The 16,982-nt window shown below is 44.3% G+C and overlaps 4 protein-coding genes and 2 non-coding genes across 8 annotated transcripts; 3 read left to right on the top strand and 3 right to left on the bottom strand.

Moving 5' to 3' along the window:
* The first annotated feature begins 40 nt into the window (after positions 1–40).
* On the top strand, positions 41–15,478 carry LOC120444409 (slit homolog 3 protein). The gene is made up of 6 exons (XM_039624030.1): positions 41–1,110; positions 11,608–12,016; positions 12,717–13,904; positions 13,968–14,114; positions 14,180–14,265; positions 14,330–15,478. Exons 1-6 carry the CDS (start codon positions 1,028–1,030, stop codon positions 14,910–14,912), a joined length of 2,496 nt encoding a protein of 831 aa, XP_039479964.1. The 5' UTR covers positions 41–1,027; the 3' UTR covers positions 14,913–15,478.
* Positions 7,555–9,551, bottom strand: LOC120444416 (lysozyme c-1). 2 transcript variants are annotated; one of them, XM_039624042.1, is made up of 4 exons: positions 9,410–9,551; positions 8,198–8,356; positions 7,993–8,145; positions 7,555–7,817 (listed from the first exon to the last, which is right to left on the bottom strand). In XM_039624042.1, exons 1-4 carry the CDS (start codon positions 9,444–9,446, stop codon positions 7,627–7,629), a joined length of 540 nt encoding a protein of 179 aa, XP_039479976.1. In that variant the 5' UTR covers positions 9,447–9,551; the 3' UTR covers positions 7,555–7,626. The 2 variants fall into 2 exon arrangements, with proteins under 2 accessions (XP_039479976.1, XP_039479977.1); XM_039624043.1 differs by lacking the exon at positions 8,198–8,356 and having other exon boundaries at positions 9,410–9,538.
* On the bottom strand, positions 10,227–11,112 carry LOC120444421 (lysozyme). Its single transcript, XM_039624051.1, has 4 exons — positions 10,745–11,112; positions 10,598–10,686; positions 10,463–10,526; positions 10,227–10,389 (listed from the first exon to the last, which is right to left on the bottom strand). Exons 1-4 carry the CDS (start codon positions 10,896–10,898, stop codon positions 10,256–10,258), a joined length of 441 nt encoding a protein of 146 aa, XP_039479985.1. The 5' UTR covers positions 10,899–11,112; the 3' UTR covers positions 10,227–10,255.
* Trnaw-cca lies at positions 12,262–12,333 on the top strand. Its single transcript has one exon. It is a non-coding gene; the product is annotated as a tRNA-Trp (tRNA).
* On the bottom strand, positions 12,514–12,585 carry Trnaw-cca. The gene has a single exon. It is a non-coding gene; the product is annotated as a tRNA-Trp (tRNA).
* A 200-nt stretch (positions 15,479–15,678) lies between the features above and the next one.
* LOC120444418 lies at positions 15,679–16,976 on the top strand. 2 transcript variants are annotated; one of them, XM_039624045.2, is made up of 3 exons: positions 15,679–16,355; positions 16,554–16,772; positions 16,835–16,976. In XM_039624045.2, exons 1-3 carry the CDS (start codon positions 16,220–16,222, stop codon positions 16,927–16,929), a joined length of 450 nt encoding a protein of 149 aa, XP_039479979.1. In that variant the 5' UTR covers positions 15,679–16,219; the 3' UTR covers positions 16,930–16,976. The 2 variants fall into 2 exon arrangements, with proteins under 2 accessions (XP_039479979.1, XP_039479980.1); XM_039624046.1 differs by having other exon boundaries at positions 16,228–16,355; positions 16,414–16,772.
* Positions 16,977–16,982: the final 6 nt, after the last annotated feature.

Here is a 16,982-nt window from a genome sequence, read left to right as displayed (position 1 = left end):
AGATGCCATGTCGAGTGTGAGAACTTTTTCCCCACTGCTTGATTTATTTTCCAGCTAAGAAATGCTCGCTTAGTGGCTCTTATTTGGGTTAGGCCAGCAACAGCACGGTATGCGATCTTTGGCGAGCCGAAAAAGAGTACCGGGCCACGTTCGATTCGACAATGCCCGATGCATGATGTCTCATGACCGATGCTCGATTCCTGATGCCTTGTGCCTGCCCACACAATTCGGATGTAGATGCAGAGGCGGAGGCGGCAGTCCATTCATCGGACCAGTATTTGTGAATGAACCGACTGCGAAGGCAAACACAACACCCAGACGAACACAAAAAAAAAAAAAAACAAACGAGAAGCGGAGAGAGGAAAACGCATATGAAATCATTCTGTTGTCGGCTCGACCTGCCTTACCTGAGCGTAGGCCGCTCAGTCGAGTTTCAGACGTCGTCGGGACCAGTTCGTGGCTGTTGATTGCTCCTACCATTTCTGTGTTTGCCGCATGCAACTCGAAGAGCAGTACGGCTCTGTGAAAATGCTAATTTAACCAAATACTCAAGTGGTCGTTGGTGACGTCGGTCGGTGGTATTGAAATTGCTTGCCAAGCGCTACCTGTTCGTCATCATCATCATCGTCCCTATCCCAGTCGGCTAAAACTCTGGGAGTCCTGGCGGGGGGCAAGACAAACAACGCATCCGTTTCCGGTTCTTTCTGTTGATTGTTACCTATAAATACATACGTACATTCGTACATACCTGCCTGCAGTCCCTTTGCAGTCGTTTTTCATGAATGAAATTTTAATTTCGTGTGTGCGCGAGTGTGTTTGTGCGAGCGGCAAGTCCAGCTTGAGCCCGAACTCCAGCGGTGTCAACTGACGGCCCACCGATCGCATTGTCTTCAGTGCACCGTAAAGATCTTTATCGCATTTTGAGTTCAGCACAAACGTTCTGGAGCACAGGGCGAGACGCGTCCGTCGGTTATCAGGTAGAAAACGGAAACGTTGCCCCGGCCAGGTTAATGCGGTTTATTGTTCTATGAACGCTGCCGGCACCAACGCTCTGTTTAAGTTTCGCACGCTGATAAAGAGGACCTCGCCCATAATGCGGCCAAAGCTTAGGTGAGTGTCTTGTCGCTGGTCTCTGCGTTAATTTGATGGCAAATAAACATTTATGTCGCTTCGAATAGACGCCCACAACGATTTATGCGATAGAAATCAAAGTGGTCTGGTCTGAACACCATATTACTTTGTGGCGAATTTTTAAACTCTCTCTAACAGAAATTAGCACCTTTTAATCTAATAATAGCCGCGGACTCGAACGCAAGCTAATCGTGAACTTGATTCAGCTGCGGGCTCATAATAAACTCGTATTAAAATTCAGAGATATAATGATTTCGATCAGCTCAAAAGTCATTTAACGCCGCCCAACGCATGGCACTTCCGTTGTGTGCGTTAGTCTCGAATTTCGTATAACTTCACGGGCTAATGTTTTCTCAATTCACCTGAGAAGCCCACGCATTTTGAGAGCTCGAGAGGAAAGAGACAATCGAGGAAACCCACACACGGAGGCTCCACTGTTTTCCCCGCTCAGTTTACGCGCAATTAGCGCTTTGTTGTTGCTTCTCCAACCACTTCTAATTTTATATAACTCATCATTTTCACAGCGGGCAGCTCTGGATGCTCGCGATCAACTTACGGCGACAATGAAATGGGCAAAGGAAAAGACTTTTTTATTTACATTTCATTTTCGAACGCCCACAATAATAACGAAAGCGGAGGAAAGACAAAAAAAAAGATTGCTCATAATTAATGTTTATATAATTTTTTTTACTGCTTTACATGCGGCTCATTAGCCGCCTGGCTTGGGCTTTGGAATCCACACACTCGGTTTCTGTTCTTCTTGGCTTGACATGGCAAGTTCGTTGCCTAAGTCTTTTGTTTCGCCAACCGTGGGCGACCGCTTGATGCGGGACCACAAATGTATATATCTTTATATATATATAGCCAAGGAAAAGAGATAAAATAAGAGACATTTGTGCTACTTACTTGCTGCTGCTGCTGCTGGTGCTGTTGCTCCACAACCAGTTGCCAAATTTGGCAATGGGAGCGCAACGACAGCTGCCTACTGCCCACTTACTTTTTGTGCTCAAAGTGTGTCGCTGTCATCTGACGATCCAATGAGCTAATGTTTTTGGGTCCACACATCTGCACCAGCAGACAAGGGAAAGAGATGATGATGCTCGGCTGACTAAGAATGTATGTTAGGATCTAAGGGTTTCGCTGGTTTTTCTAGCAGTGCATGCATAACTTATACAGCCATTCACTTAGCATACTCCTCCGCAGCATCCGAGCAATTTCTTGCCATACAACTTCGGTCTGTCTGGCATTTGCATTCGTGTGTGGGCAGCTCTTGGTGTGGGCTAGACCAAGATCTCCGGCGGTATCTATCAGCCAACTGATGTCGCATAATATGTTTAATTTAGTTTATTTCGAGCTCATTTTCATGACATGTCCGCTTTCTTCTCCTTCAATATTTTCCCCAAACATTTTCATTCAGTTTTAATATCACGACAGCAGCGATTTCCATTTTATTGGATTGCTGTCTCTAAAAGTGTGTGTGTTTTGGCTCGACTTGTCACGGCTTTCGAAATGTCGCAATTAACAGTCGATTTAGCATTATGCACATGCGTTGGCGGCCTCCTCGTGTCTCAACTGGCTTTCTGAGGTTTGCGTGGGCTGTGAACTTGGTTTCTTAGGTACGTTGTTGTCTCGGATGTGGAGTTTTTCGGGGGAATTACGAGGAAAGTTACGAAAGAGGCTCAGGCTTTGGGTGGCACGTACGTAGTATTTATACCTATTTATATTTTTGATTGAATTAAGTTTCGCTTGCACTTAATGTAAATTAAGTACAAAGCCGCAAACTTGTTTGCTATAATTAAATCTAATTAAATCACATTAAATTTAAATTGGCTGCGTAATTCTTGGTGCTTCACTTTGAAGCAATATGAATTTGAACTTAATGATTTCTTCCCGTCCTTTCTGATGATTATTATATGGTATGCCGATCGTTTCACGTTTAAGAATATATAAATGCTCTCATAAGCATTAAGTAAATGACCCACAGGCAAGTGAAATGAGCTGCAGGAGCGAACGGACCAGAACCCAAACAATGTCCATAAATTTTGAGCTCAAATTGCTTTTAGTTGTTCGCAGCGGCTGCCGTCGGCCATATTCATATGCAAATGGCATACAAACCAAAAAAGAAAAAAAAGACGAAAAAACAGGCATACTCGGATTTAAAAACATTTTGGACCAGAACGAGGCAACGAAAAATCCAATTTAATTTAAATTAAACACAGCCTGCTCCAAGTTCATTCATGTTCATGTTCAGACGCAGGCTGCGAGGGCCATAAAGTGCAAGATTTGGTAAATAAAATAAAAATGCAAGCGAACAAAACCCGGCTTAAGCCATTCCGAATGGTTTGTTTACCTTGCCCCAGGGGAAATCGCCTTGCTTTGCTTTGACTCGGATCGGTTTGGATCGGATCAGCCAACTGTTCTTCGACCGATGGATTACCCATATTATTTTATTGTTAAGCATTTTGTTTTATTACACATATTGGCCTCATCTGGCCGAACAAAAGAATCAAGTTGCAGCGACTGCTGTCACTTATTGGTTACTTTGTCCGCGATTTGGCTAATTGTTCGAGTCTCGGCACTTTGCCGACCAGCTGCCCACGTGTGTGTTCAATTAAAAAGTAATTTGCCCAGCACAGGCAGCTCGACAAACAAAGGCTAAAACGGCAAAAAAAAAAAACCAAAACCAGAGACGACAGCCAACCAGCCAAACAGCCAGCCACCCACACGTTTCCGTTGACTTGTCGTCGGCCCACTCTTAAAAAATAATACTCACTAATTTTATTTCTCGGATTTGTTGCTTTTGTTAGCCCCCTGCCTCCTTGTTTTTTTGTCGCTTACAACTGAAACAAGTTTGTCAGACCTGTGATTTGCAGTTCGCTTTGACAATATTACCAGCTATTTGAAAATACCAGCGAGCCCACACTAAGACAGATGTTGCTGGAGAAAAACGTTTGTTTAGGCTATTGGTGCTTCAACTATTTTCGAATGGGATTCAGTGGGGAAGAAGTACTATTTTTTATGAATTTTGCTTTCTAAAAATGCATTTTTTTAATTATTTATTAGCTTTCATGTACACAAAATTTAAACGGGCAGCGCAAGTAATAATAAATATAAATATGTATATACATAAGCCTCACTTAATTATTATCGATAGCAGATTAGAAGCAGACAGCTTTTGCCACCGCATGAAACGAATGTCAAATAAACAGAAATAAAAAGACTGATAAAGCTTTGAGTGCAATTATTCGAATATTGACTCATAACTAAGAATGGAAACTTGATATTTGAGATCCTCGTTCGAATGCCAACAGCATCCGTTTCCGTCTTAATAGAGAGACGCTGGATTCTTTAGTCATTTAGGGACTCGTTTCGGGGTCCTTAAAAGGGGAATGGGATTTGGGAACAGGGTACCAGGATAGGCATCACAATTAAATCCCTTTTGCGGGCTTCTCCACACAATTTGAGTTTTCTGTTTCCTGTTCTTTTGTGCCTACTCATTTTTCCCTTTTTCGGCATGCTAAATACCAGGCAGACCACAATTGTTGATGCTGGTGTGGCTACTTCAGTTTCGAAAGCAGCTGTTTCGGTTTTCCAATTTTATTTCTTTCATTTATTCAGACCTCACGTCTGTGGCTGCCACTTTTGCGTGACATTTTGACCTTTGGCTGGCTTTTGCAGCAACTTTTACTATTTTCATGCTAGGCATAAATTTCATTTGCCACACACATACCACACTCATTCAGTGTGTGCCTCATTTCGATGCGCTTTCAACACTCGAACAATGCCCCAGCAGGTTGATATTCAATATGCCCCAAACCAAGCCGAAATAAAATAGGAAAGAAATAAAAATAAAATAAAATAGCAAATTACTTATTTCGCCTTTGGCCTATGCAACATGTTGCTGTCATTATGATTAGCTACATGTTGCCCAATTCGCTGGCCGCAACAGTTGCTGCTGCTGTTTTTTCTGCTCGCTCGTTTGCGGTTAAAGAGTCTTAAAAAATAAAATATTTAACGAATAAATAATTAGGCAACACAAGTGCAGCTGTCGTCAAACACTTTGCTGCACCGAAAAAAAATATAGGTTGCTCTACGATGCCTTTTCCATACTTAAATTGGATGTTTGAAAGTTCCAAATTTGCAAGATATCCATCAGCTAATAAAAAACAAATTGAATTTTTTTTTTTTTATCAACATTTAGCTCAAAGAGCAACTAACATTCGTTATCTACCTACCTACAATTACTGAAAATCTTTTTTCGAGTTTTTTTTCCCATCTATTGCCAAAGAAGGCGAGTTAACGAAAAACGCGTTTTTAATTGTTCGCTGGCTTATCGCATGTTTTGGCCATTTTGGGAGCTGAAAAATGTTTGGCAATGGAGAGAGGCAAATAAATACAAGAAACAAAATAATAACGTTGCTGCTGTGCCAGTTAAGCCACAAATTATGTGCAAAATAAATAAGAATCGTTTTTTGTTACGATCCGCGGCCACCAAATGACTGAGATTTCCAATCAGTTCCGAAGTTTGCGCCAAGTTTTCAGAGTCAGCTGCACTCACACCCATTTCGCGGCATCATTATCATATGGCTGTATCTCTCGATCTTCATGCAGCATCATCCGGCAGCACAGGCGTTCCGTTCCACAGAAAACGTTGCAATGCCGTTACCAACGCAATCCATTTCCAACCATTTGGCCGTGCTTACACCCATATACCATACCATAAACCATATAGCATACACATTATAGCATCTCATGTGTATACCAGAGGGTTTATTTCCGTTGACGTGCCTTAATTTCAGTCAGTTTTGGATCTGGCTCTTGCCGCATTTCAGTTGTTCCTGGTGCTCAGCTCTCTGTTTTGGGGCTCCGATGATGATAATGGCCATGTTGATGACGATGGCGCTATGAACCGAGCGCCTACACAGCAACCAGCGCAGATTTCGAGCTCGCAGCCGACCGGGTTTCTCAGCTAGAATGGTGGCTTGGTATTAAATTATGCCATAATGTTGCTTACCAAAAATTGGATTCTGCTTTAATATGCTTATGCTTATCCTGCTTAGCCCAATCAAAAATTAGTGGCAACCTAACCCGATTGATTTTTAGAGTGCATTTCAAATTCGCCTACAGTTGGCAGGCGTTGCGGATGTGTGGGAGCTGGCAGCTCAGGGTCCAAGTGAACAATCAACCCGAACTGGCGTCTCCAGTCTGCACACATGGAGGTGGAGTTGGTGTCGCAGGGGCTCCACTGGTTGTGGCGGCTTGATTAGCGAGTCCGTGCTAAGTCTGAAGCCAAACAGACGGCTAGTTGGCCCGTGGATCTCGGCAGACGGATATGGGATGTGTTTTGATCCGCGGCAGTGCCCATATGCTTCTGCTGAGTCACTGGCGACAGGTCAGCGCGATGGGATCTCCGGGTTCCACGATCATGGCAGGGAGGTGGGCGGTGTGGGGGGCGTGGCATTTTATGCATAATTAGCCACACTGAGGACGGATAGGAAACCAACAGAATCTGACTGGTGGGAGGTGGAGGGAAGGGGGAGGGACAGCGGAAATTAAAGGCACTCAAACGTTTCGAATCGTTGACCAGTTAGCGTGACAGAGGTGGAGTTGTGCTGAGCTGCATTTTAAAATATTTTTATTGTTGAGGATGTTGCCGGTGTATACGCAATGGTCAACACAACACTTGACTTGCTGTCGCTGCACAGAAAGAAATATTTATCTACTGTTTACTACACGCAAAGAAGTTAAGTATAAGGAACAACCAAGATAATATATATATCCAATCATCTACACAAGTATACCTTTATCACCTGGTCAAACCCATTTGAGGACAAGTATTTCCCATTTATTTGCACATTACGAATATAATATCCTGATTATTGTTTTCGGTGTGTGATTTAAGCGGCAAAACTCGGATTTATGTTGACCACGTACATATGCAAAGCGCATTCTAATGGAACCGGCGAGCCAGTGTTTCCTCTGGTTATGTTTGGCCATTGTGGTACAAAGTTACGCTCTGATTTTTGAGCCTCCACCTGTTATTGTTTGCCCTGGGCTTTGCACGGTTCCCTGATGATCCGATGCTGATGCCCTGCGGTGCGTTGGCAATTGTTGGCCAGAAACGGAAACGCCGCCTTTTGTTGAGCGGAAATGCAAAATGATATTGTTCGCCGGGCAGTGGCGAGAACCCCTTCTTGATATGATTGACTTTGAATGGTATATAATACATACATAGGTATGGTATCGTGTTGCACTGCAGCTCTAGACTATCAATTACCACCCAGTTGCAGTCGCAGATGTCATTGGAAAGTGCCATCAAGATCCCAACGCCCAAGCAAAATGCCAGGTCGCCCACTTGGTAGCTCTCGATCTCCGATTCGAGCTCCCTGTGTGGGCATCAGCCAAGAAATGCAACTCCGACCGAACAATTATGCAAAGCATTTATGTACATGTACACATTTCGTTTAAGTTCAAGTAGCACATAGGAATAGGTGTTCAGCCCGTGATGAATCCACGAGCTGATCGCACTGCAGACAGGCTACGCAGGTGGCAAGCCACGCCGAGATTGGGCAGATTCTGAGGATTGCGGCAGAAGCGATCCCAGCCTTTCCAGTACTTGAAGCCCTCCTGTTTCTGGATCATTCTGGCGCAGGCGATGTCGTCGCTTATGTCATCATTGGAGAAGTCTGCCAAGAAGCGGGGGATTAGTGAGCTTCTTGTAGGAAACAAGGACCAATATTCAGAAGTAGAATGCAGTTTAAGGCTTAACTAACTTAACGTAACTTAATCAAAATCTATTGATTGAATAGTTGCTATTGCTTCCTGCTGCTTACATAATTAATTCATATAATGTAATCTAACCTTCACATTTCATTTTGCACTGCCCTCCTTTTCGTCCTTCGGAGCAATAATCCTTGCTGTTGATTTGGAAGAGCCCATAGTTCTTGCTTTCGTTGCCCTTTCTCGTCACTTTTGTGGTGTCCAGGTTACTTTCGTGTTCCACCAGACAGATCCCTTAAAAAAAACCATCCTCAATTCAATGGGTTTCGTCTTGGAAATCACTTACAGTTGGAAAGGAAAGTCTTGTCGAAGTTGTAGTTCTGCACCAGAACTCGCGTTAGTTCGCAGCGCTGATACTTTTTGGATACCACTTGCTCAATTCCCAGCTGCAGTAGGATCAGCACTGTTACTATCCATAAACATGGAGTTTTCATGTTTAACAGATCTAAAAGGAGAAGACAACATCGATTGCATTGTAGGGTAGTTGGCTGCGTTTTACGTACGATCCTCATTATTTATGGACATACTTAACTCTTCACCCGAACAGTTCAAAGAGTTCTGCTGTTCGTATAAATCAATTGCTTTTATAAACGCACTATCCATTTCAAAGCTATACTCGTATGTACCTGATTTTGCTTTGATTATTTAACAATCTTTGAAAGTGTTAAAATATTAATGGCCAGCTGGCATTTTTAGTGGAGATGCTTTTACAGTTCTCTAGCTTTTCGCAGTTTCCCATGGTAATTCTTCTATTTAACACCAAAAAGTATTATGTCTAATAATAAGCACTCACAAATTATCATCATATATTATCATTTGTTTACTCCCATCTGATTTCAAAGCCTTGACTGTTTTTGCATCTTTATTCTTCTTCATCGGTGTATACATATATATTTCAGTCATTCTATCTTAAGACATGTCTATTACGTTTGCTTACGTAAAACACATTTATAAAGCTTTCAGTTATCAAATGTTTAAGTCTGCTTGTTGTGTTAATTTTTTTTCTTTTTTAATATGATTAATAATAAATAATTCAGTATTTATTTTAATGAACTTTTTTGCCATGCATGTAGTTTACGTGTAAGTCAAGTCATAAAATTGGAAATTGGAAAAAGGGAAATTATGACTATCGTATGTAAATAATAAAAAGTACGATTTATTCAAAACAGTTAAGTTAGTCAAGGTTACCGAGAACCAAAAAAAAAAACCCGAAATAAATACAACAAAGTTTTGCAGCCTCCTTCATATAGGAAACCCACTGTACACGTTTCACTTTTTATTGAGATTTCCATGCATGCAAATGTAATAATTAGTTCGAATTACTTCCTCTGGCAAAACACTTTTACTTCAGCAAACAGTTTGCTTACTTTGTTTACCTAATTAACGCAGAACAACAGAGTTCTCGGCAGCAGGAAACGAGTTTGTGATGGGAGCACGAGTATCTGTATCTGTATCTGTATCCGTATCTGTAAATGTATCTGTATCTGAGTCTTCTTACCGTGTTTCGTTTTGGGATGGCGTGCTTTCAAACACATGTGTATGTATGATTTGCACACCCGATAGGATCCGATGAGAAGCTAGCCCGCCGGTGCGACGCTGTTGACCCGAGTTTAAGTACTGAACGCCCAAGTATTTCTCAGATACAATTGCGCCTCAGTTCGCTTTCGAGTCGAGGTAGTTCTCTCCCAAAAACGCCGATCGCAGAGCGCCAAAAACAGGCGAATGAATTTGCTCGTCAACCTGATAATGCTGATAAGGTGCTCGCTTGTCGCGGTTGATATGCCACCGGAACTCTCTGACAAATGCAGAATCAGAGAGCGATTTCGGTAGCTCCCAAGCCCTTTGTAATGATTGTGAATGAAAGTATTCATCGATCGAAGAAGCCTGAGTTCAATGATCCAAACTTATCTTATACCTACGCGGAATTCCAGTCAACAAGATACTACAGAGTTTTATACAAGTGATCTAGCTAGCTACTATGTTTACTTTAAGATTTAGAGGAGATTAAAAAAGCAAACGGTGTTTATGAACAAGAGCTCCCTACCATAGTTTTTCAGTAAAAATTATTATAAAATTTCTCACGTTCCCTTTATACACCTATAAAATGAATATTCCATTTAATATTTGAATATTGCCAAAGGTGATTGATTAACACAGTGGAAAAACACACAATTTTGAGATAGCATCGTGTTGCAGCTGATAGCGGGAATTCCTGGAAATGCTTTCATCACGCGATCCGGAAAATAAATACACCTTATTCAAAGGAATTAACTTAGGCTTTATGTGAAACTTTAGCAGCTATTAGTAGAGTTAGTTAAGGCTAAGAGCGAGTCGAAGTGCAGTCCTAGCATCGCGAGACATCGGGCAGTGTGCGCCCACGACATTTGCTCATCCATCCGGGCCAGGCCTGAAATCCATGGCGGTTGAAGATCTGCATGGCACATCGTGAGTCATCCGAGATCTCATCGTTGAGGAACTCTGCACCGGACGGGAGAGGAGACCATAGTTATCCGCACATTGTATGTGGGTGTTTTGTGGAATGCGGACTTACCTTCGCATTTGATGTTGCAGATTCCTCCACGACGACCTTTGCGACACCAGTTTTTGCTGTTAATCTGCGAAATAGCGGATTAGCGTTGAGCGCTCTAAAATTTGTCTATTCGATAAGGAACTTGCGTTGACCGACCTGGAAGAGTCCATAGCTGACGCTCTGGTTGGGCAGCTGCATGGATTTGGATGTACTGCGTCCACTCTCCGCTTCCACCAGGCAAACCCCTATGGGGAATTGGAAATATATCCATTAAATTGATCCATTTGAGATACATTTACTTACAATTTGAAAGATAACTGCGGGGAAAGTCATGACGCAACAGCTCCTTGGCCAATTGGCAACGTGTCAGCAGCTTGGACTCGGTCTCCCACTGCGAAAGCAGGAGAAGATTGAGCACCAGGACGAGCGCTCCACCTTTGGGCAAGTGACTGGCCATGTTGGTTTGGGAGGGATTCGGACTAATAGAGACCACTGCTAATCCTTTTGAGAGATTTTAGAAGCGCTTCCCTCCGCGGCAACTGCGAGCACTGGGCACTTTGCTGCGGAATTATTTCTACGGCACTGGATGCGTAGCGCCCGAAATCTGGGTTTTTAAAGCCTCGCACGCAGCTTTTGTTTTCTTCTGATACATTCGGGAGTGGTCTGGTGACATGGAAACACTGTGCGGGTTACTCATCAATAGGGTTACTCCATAGGGTTTCAATATAAACAATGTTTGTACAAATTTTGACTTGGCTGTCTCAAAAGTATCTCCATGTTTAGGTGCCTAAAATATATTAGTTTATATTTTATAAGCATGAAGGCATTAGTAAAAAGCGGCCTAGTTTAGCTCTCAGTGCATTCAATAAATCGCTTTGATTGCGTTAAGCTGTAAATTGGCAAATTGTCTTGCAGAGATAACAATGGGAATCTTTAGCCCGAAACGCATCCACTGGATACTGGACACAGATGCACTGTGTGGGTGTTTGTGTTTGTGTGTCAGAGTGTCAGTGACAACTGCGGCTTGACCTAAAAACGCATGATCTGTTCATGTGCGAGGAGAACAAGTGCATCCCAGCCCAGCAGCCAGGCAGTCAAGCATCCAAGTGTTTTTCGTTTTTCAATGCTCGTCCCACTAATTTCCATGAACATTTTTCCACTTACAGTCCAATTCTCATGCTCTTGCTGCTGTGCACTTTGGCAGCGGCCAATGACCTCAAGGATCTGCTAGAGGACAGCACCACCAGTTCCAGCACCACCACTACCACCACCAGCTCCACTCCCACTCCCATAACATCGCCCACCACGCCCACCGCCTATGTAGTTTCGGCGGCGGCGGTTCCCGCCCTTGTTTCCGCCAGGGGAAAGTCCAAGTCCACGTCCGGAAAGTATGTGAACAAGAGCTCGCCGAGGAAGCGCAAGGCGGAGCAGGTGTCCTCGCTGCCGCTGCCCGTGGACGATGCCCTCATGGAGTGGAAGTGCCCCAACATCACGGGCACCCGGAACGCGGAACTCGAGTGCGGATGCGACCTGCCCCACACACTTCGCTGCAACATTGATCTGCACGGGTTGATGGTAAGTGATTGCAGTTTTCAAGATTTATTTTGAAAAAGGAGATTGAGATTTATGCGATCAATTAATGTTCTTATATTGTTCATATTGGATTTAGTTAAAGGGCTATCTTAAAATTCATAGCTGTATATTTACCTGTGATTTCGGAGTCGAATGAACCTATCTTATCAGTATTTCTAATAATATTTTTGATTTATACATAGATTTAAACCATTTAAAATCACATATAGGCGGTGCATTATTCAATTGACTCCGTGGCGCAACGGTAGCGCGTCTGACTCCAGATCAGAAGGTTGCGTGTTCAAATCACGTCGGGGTCAAAGTTGAGACTTAGAACCTACTTTTTTGTATAAACCCAGCGTATTTCTATATCTCTTACTGAAAAAATATCTATGTTTTCTACATTAAAACTATGCAAAATATGATATTTTCCATACATTATAGATAGATGCACGCAATCTTGAGATATTTTCTTAAAGCATTGTAAAATATATGACTTTTGACCCCGACGTGATTTGAACACGCAACCTTCTGATCTGGAGTCAGACGCGCTACCGTTGCGCCACGGAGTCCAGTTGGGCTTAATTTCCAAAAATCTCTTAATAAATACCTAATCTTTTAATATAAGTAACTAATATTAGTAATGTATTAATAGGAACCCCCTTTTGGCACTGTCTTTCTAACATAATATTTCCTTTTTTAGCTGCTGGCAGACCGTCTACGTACCTCTCCCTACTCCATATCATTGCTGGACTGTTCCCTGCGCAACGTGACCTTCCTGAGCGACGCGAAAATCTTCGACAACGTTTCGCTTCACGGGCTAGTGATCTCGTCCGGAGAGATCAAGCGGGTGCACAAGTCCGCCTTCCTGGGCATTCGTGGACCTCTGCAGGCACTCGGTCTGCCCGGAAACGCACTGATGAGCGTGCCCTGGAACGCCTTGTCCACGCTGAGCGCCTTGGAGCGTTTGGATTTGGCCAATAATAAGATCAAGGCCCTGGGCACGGCGGACTTTGTGGGTTTGACCAGCTTGGTTTACCTGGAGCTGAGCAACAACCAAATCTCTAGCATATCCCAGCGCACGTTTGTAAATCTTCGAAAGCTGGAAGTGCTGAAGCTGGGCGGGAATCGATTGGGTGACTACGCCCAAAGCTTGAGATCTCTGAGTCAGTGCCTCAGTCTGCGACAACTGGACCTGCAGGCCAATAACCTGAATGGACCACTGAGTGAGCAAACGCTGCCTGGAATGAGGAACCTCGAGAGCTTGAATCTGAATCGGAATCTGATCAAGAGCATTCAGAACAAGGCTTTGGCCAATTTCTCGAGATTGGTGAGTCTCTCGCTGCGTCACAACCAGATCGATGTGCTGCAGGATCACGCCTTCTTCGGGCTGGGTGCCCTGGATAGTTTGGATCTGAGCTACAACGGCATCGTGGCCATCTCCAGTGCCTCGCTGCAACATTTGTCCCGTTTGACCGTGTTAGATCTTACTCATAACTTCCTGCGAGCACTGACCTCGGATTTAATAGCACCGCTACCATCTCTTCGGGAGTTGCGATTGGCGGGCAATGACATCTCGATTGTGGCGAGAAACGCCATGGACGGAGCCAGGGAACTGGAGAGCCTGCTGATGCAGGAGAATCCCCTGTCCTGTGACTGCAGCATTCGTCCCTTCGCCGAGTGGCTGCAGGAGTCGCAGCTCCATTCCAGTCTGAGTGCCTCATGTGTGACGCCGCCGAGGTTGGAGGGAGCTCCGCTTCTCCAGGTGCCCGTGGAGACGCTTAGCTGCGACATGGACAACGTGGAGAAGGATAACGCCAACATCATGCAGCACCTGGAAACGTTGGCCAAGCCGAATCAGACATCGCCCATCAAGGATTTGTCAGAAGAGGTCAGTATTATTATTCCGTATTCTTTTGTTTATGGACTAACCTCATTGTTATCCTTACCACAGATTATTCTACATGAGCTGCACTTTTCGACGGACTATGGGCTGATCCTTACCTGGCTGCTCAATCTTAGCAAAAAGGACTACATGTGCGATGCAATCTTTGTTTATAAGGAGGAGCACATCAACGAAATTCTAATAGACAACTCACCGGTAAGTAGTGTGCATAAACTAAACACCAAGTGTCTTTTCTGATTACCTAATGTGATTCCTTGCAGATCCATTGCGAGAGCAAAGTGGTCAATGGTCAGAACACAGTCAGCGTCATAGTGCCGGACAGTTCCTCCCTGGAAATAGGCGAAAGGTGAGTTCTTCGTCGACCAATAACCACCATATAAAATAACTAATGTTGTGCGTTTTCCGTGTAGCTATCGCTTTTGTCTGGTCATGATCCAGGAGAATAAGCCCGAGGCGGAACTGAACATCGGCTGCTCCAACATCACCCAGCTGGAGAGGAGCAGTCCAGGCGCCGTTCCCGTATCCCGACAGTACCAGCGACGTCCCTACTACACCGCCAATGAGCTGAAGCCCGAGGTGGTGCACGAAGCTGGTGAGGATTACCAGGTGAATCAGCGCCGCTTCAATTCGGTGGTAGGAAGTCAGCCGCAGCAAACGCAGCAATCGACTTTGCTGCACAGCTACACAGTCATTGATTCGCTGAATAAGAGCTTCTTGCCCGGATTGGGTCTTGGCGTGCTGGTCACCTCCGTGCTGGTCCTGATCTGGGGAGCCACACGGATCCGGCAGACTGGCGGCAGCAATGGAAGCGGTGGCAGGAATGGCGATAGCATCGACAGCAACAGCAGCAGCATGCACAACAATAACAATAACAGCAGACCGGGCACTCCGACGGCCACCACCTGTTACGCCGCCTCGGATCACATAGCCCGCCTGGCGGATGCGGAGAATGGGACGCGCTACCTCAAGCTCCAGGCCACGACGAGCCTGTGAGGCGGCACCAAAATCAAGATGCAACAGGATACTGGATGTTTCTCCTGCCCACTCAATAAACCATGTGATAGTACAGTACCGACTGTACCGACTCTTGAGTAGTTGTAAAGGATATATATATTTACGTAGACCTAAGCCACAATGCACTAATCCCAATAGTTGGCCCACACTAACCCACTTGTGCCATAAGCTAATCGATACGCATCCCCAAATTCCCATATATCAAAGCAATAGTTACAGTTGTGGCCAAGGAAATAGTTAAAGTAAATGGAAATCCCAAATAAAATATATTTCAAAGATGCTAAATTAGGTTCATCAAGAATTTATATTAAATAACAATTGATTTTTATTGTGAATTGGTTACCTATGCTTTTGACCTCTACTGTAACTAATTCCTCAATCGAAGACCCTTCACGTCCCATCCAGAAGTAGTGTTAACTTAGTGTTACGCCTCCTTTATGTTAGCAATGAAACTCGTAAGTCATGGCCCTTTACAATTAAGGCTTTAATAATTTATTAACAAATTCAAAGCACACAGTAGGAAAGAAAAACATAACATCAAGTAAATAAAAGTGAAATGAGAAATGAAAGGCTATTGCAATGGAATTGGAAATGGATTGGGGTTTCTAAGGTCAGTTGGGCAATTTTTCAGGCTTCTATTTTTGGGCAGGTTACAGCCAAAAGGCCGCATAATGCCAAGTGGGCTATTAACCCCACAACCATGACGTCATATATGGCACGAACATCCATATGCGTGGTGGAGAGAACCGCCATCAGCGGAATTAGTTAATTTCCATTCAAATGAGCTCATAGCTGGCCACATCCCACACCCACGGCCATGTATCCCGGGGGAGAACAACTCCACCATGGTTGCATGTATACAGGGAACTCTGCGTGGCTCCTTATCAATCATTGCTGAATTTATCGACATATACGGAATTTTTAATGCTTATCCAGAAATCAAAGTTGACAGGGAAAAAGCTGGATTGTGAGTGCCCCCATCCACCATCCTCCATTCTCCATTCTCCGTTCGCCGTGCTCCGTCCTCCATCGCACTGTCTCTGTTGTGGCCAACCGCTGATATGGCGACGGTCCCTCGGCAGCGTCGCTCCGTTTTTCAAGCTGGCTGGCTAGTTGGGTCAGTTGTTCCGCGCCAGCCGTCGGGCGACAACAATGACCACTCGACGACGACGCCAACGTGACAGAATTTATCGATTTTCGTCAATCCCAGTGGAGGAGCGCTAGGAGCAGCAGTCAAGCAAAAGTCCAGCCTCGCAGACCCACAGGGTCGGATTAACGGCCTTCACATGAGCATGCTGGGATTTGTCTACCTCGTTCTCATCCTGGGCTGGATACTGATCGTCTTGTTCCTGAAGTGCAAAAAGTCCTTGGCTGCTCCATTTCGGTTTGGCGAAAACTACACCGATGCCATCGCCGATACGGGTAGGGTGCTTCATTTACTTACTACACGTTTAATACTGTATGGTGTAAAAAGCAATAGCATTTGGTAGCCAGAAAATCATTAGTGCCATCATCAGATTAGCCGAAATAATTGACTCTACTAATTCATTACGTTATCAGTTAGCTAAAATTATTATGGAATAGCTGAAATGACTGATATATTGTATGCTTGTTGGTTAGAACGTCGACCATCGGTGCACGTTATCCAGTTGCAGCACGATGATGTGGAACGCGAGGATCACTATATGAACAATTTTCACCAGAACACGGAGAATCTGCAGCGCTACTCGCATCGCTCGCAACGTTCTACGCTGGAGGAGCGCACCATCGAGCGGACGTATCCCACGGATGCGGTGATAAATCCTGCCTACATGCACGACGAGGACTACGTGATCAATGGTGAGCTTATATTCTTACCCCTTTTTCCAGCCAGTAAGGAAGCATATGTAATGTATTTAAAGCACCTCCGCCGTCCTACGAGGAGGTAATGCGCCAGCCGCAGGTGTATCCACAGGTGCGCCACAACAACCACAAGATCAGCGATGCTGACATATAGCCTAGTTAACCCGATTATCAAATTGTAAATATGCGTACTTTGTCCTGGTCAGC

The sequence above is a fragment of the Drosophila santomea genome, chromosome 2R, assembly GCF_016746245.2.
Source record: "Drosophila santomea strain STO CAGO 1482 chromosome 2R, Prin_Dsan_1.1, whole genome shotgun sequence".
Taxonomy (NCBI): domain Eukaryota; kingdom Metazoa; phylum Arthropoda; class Insecta; order Diptera; family Drosophilidae; genus Drosophila; species Drosophila santomea.
This window is presented reverse-complemented; position numbering and strand designations above follow the sequence as displayed.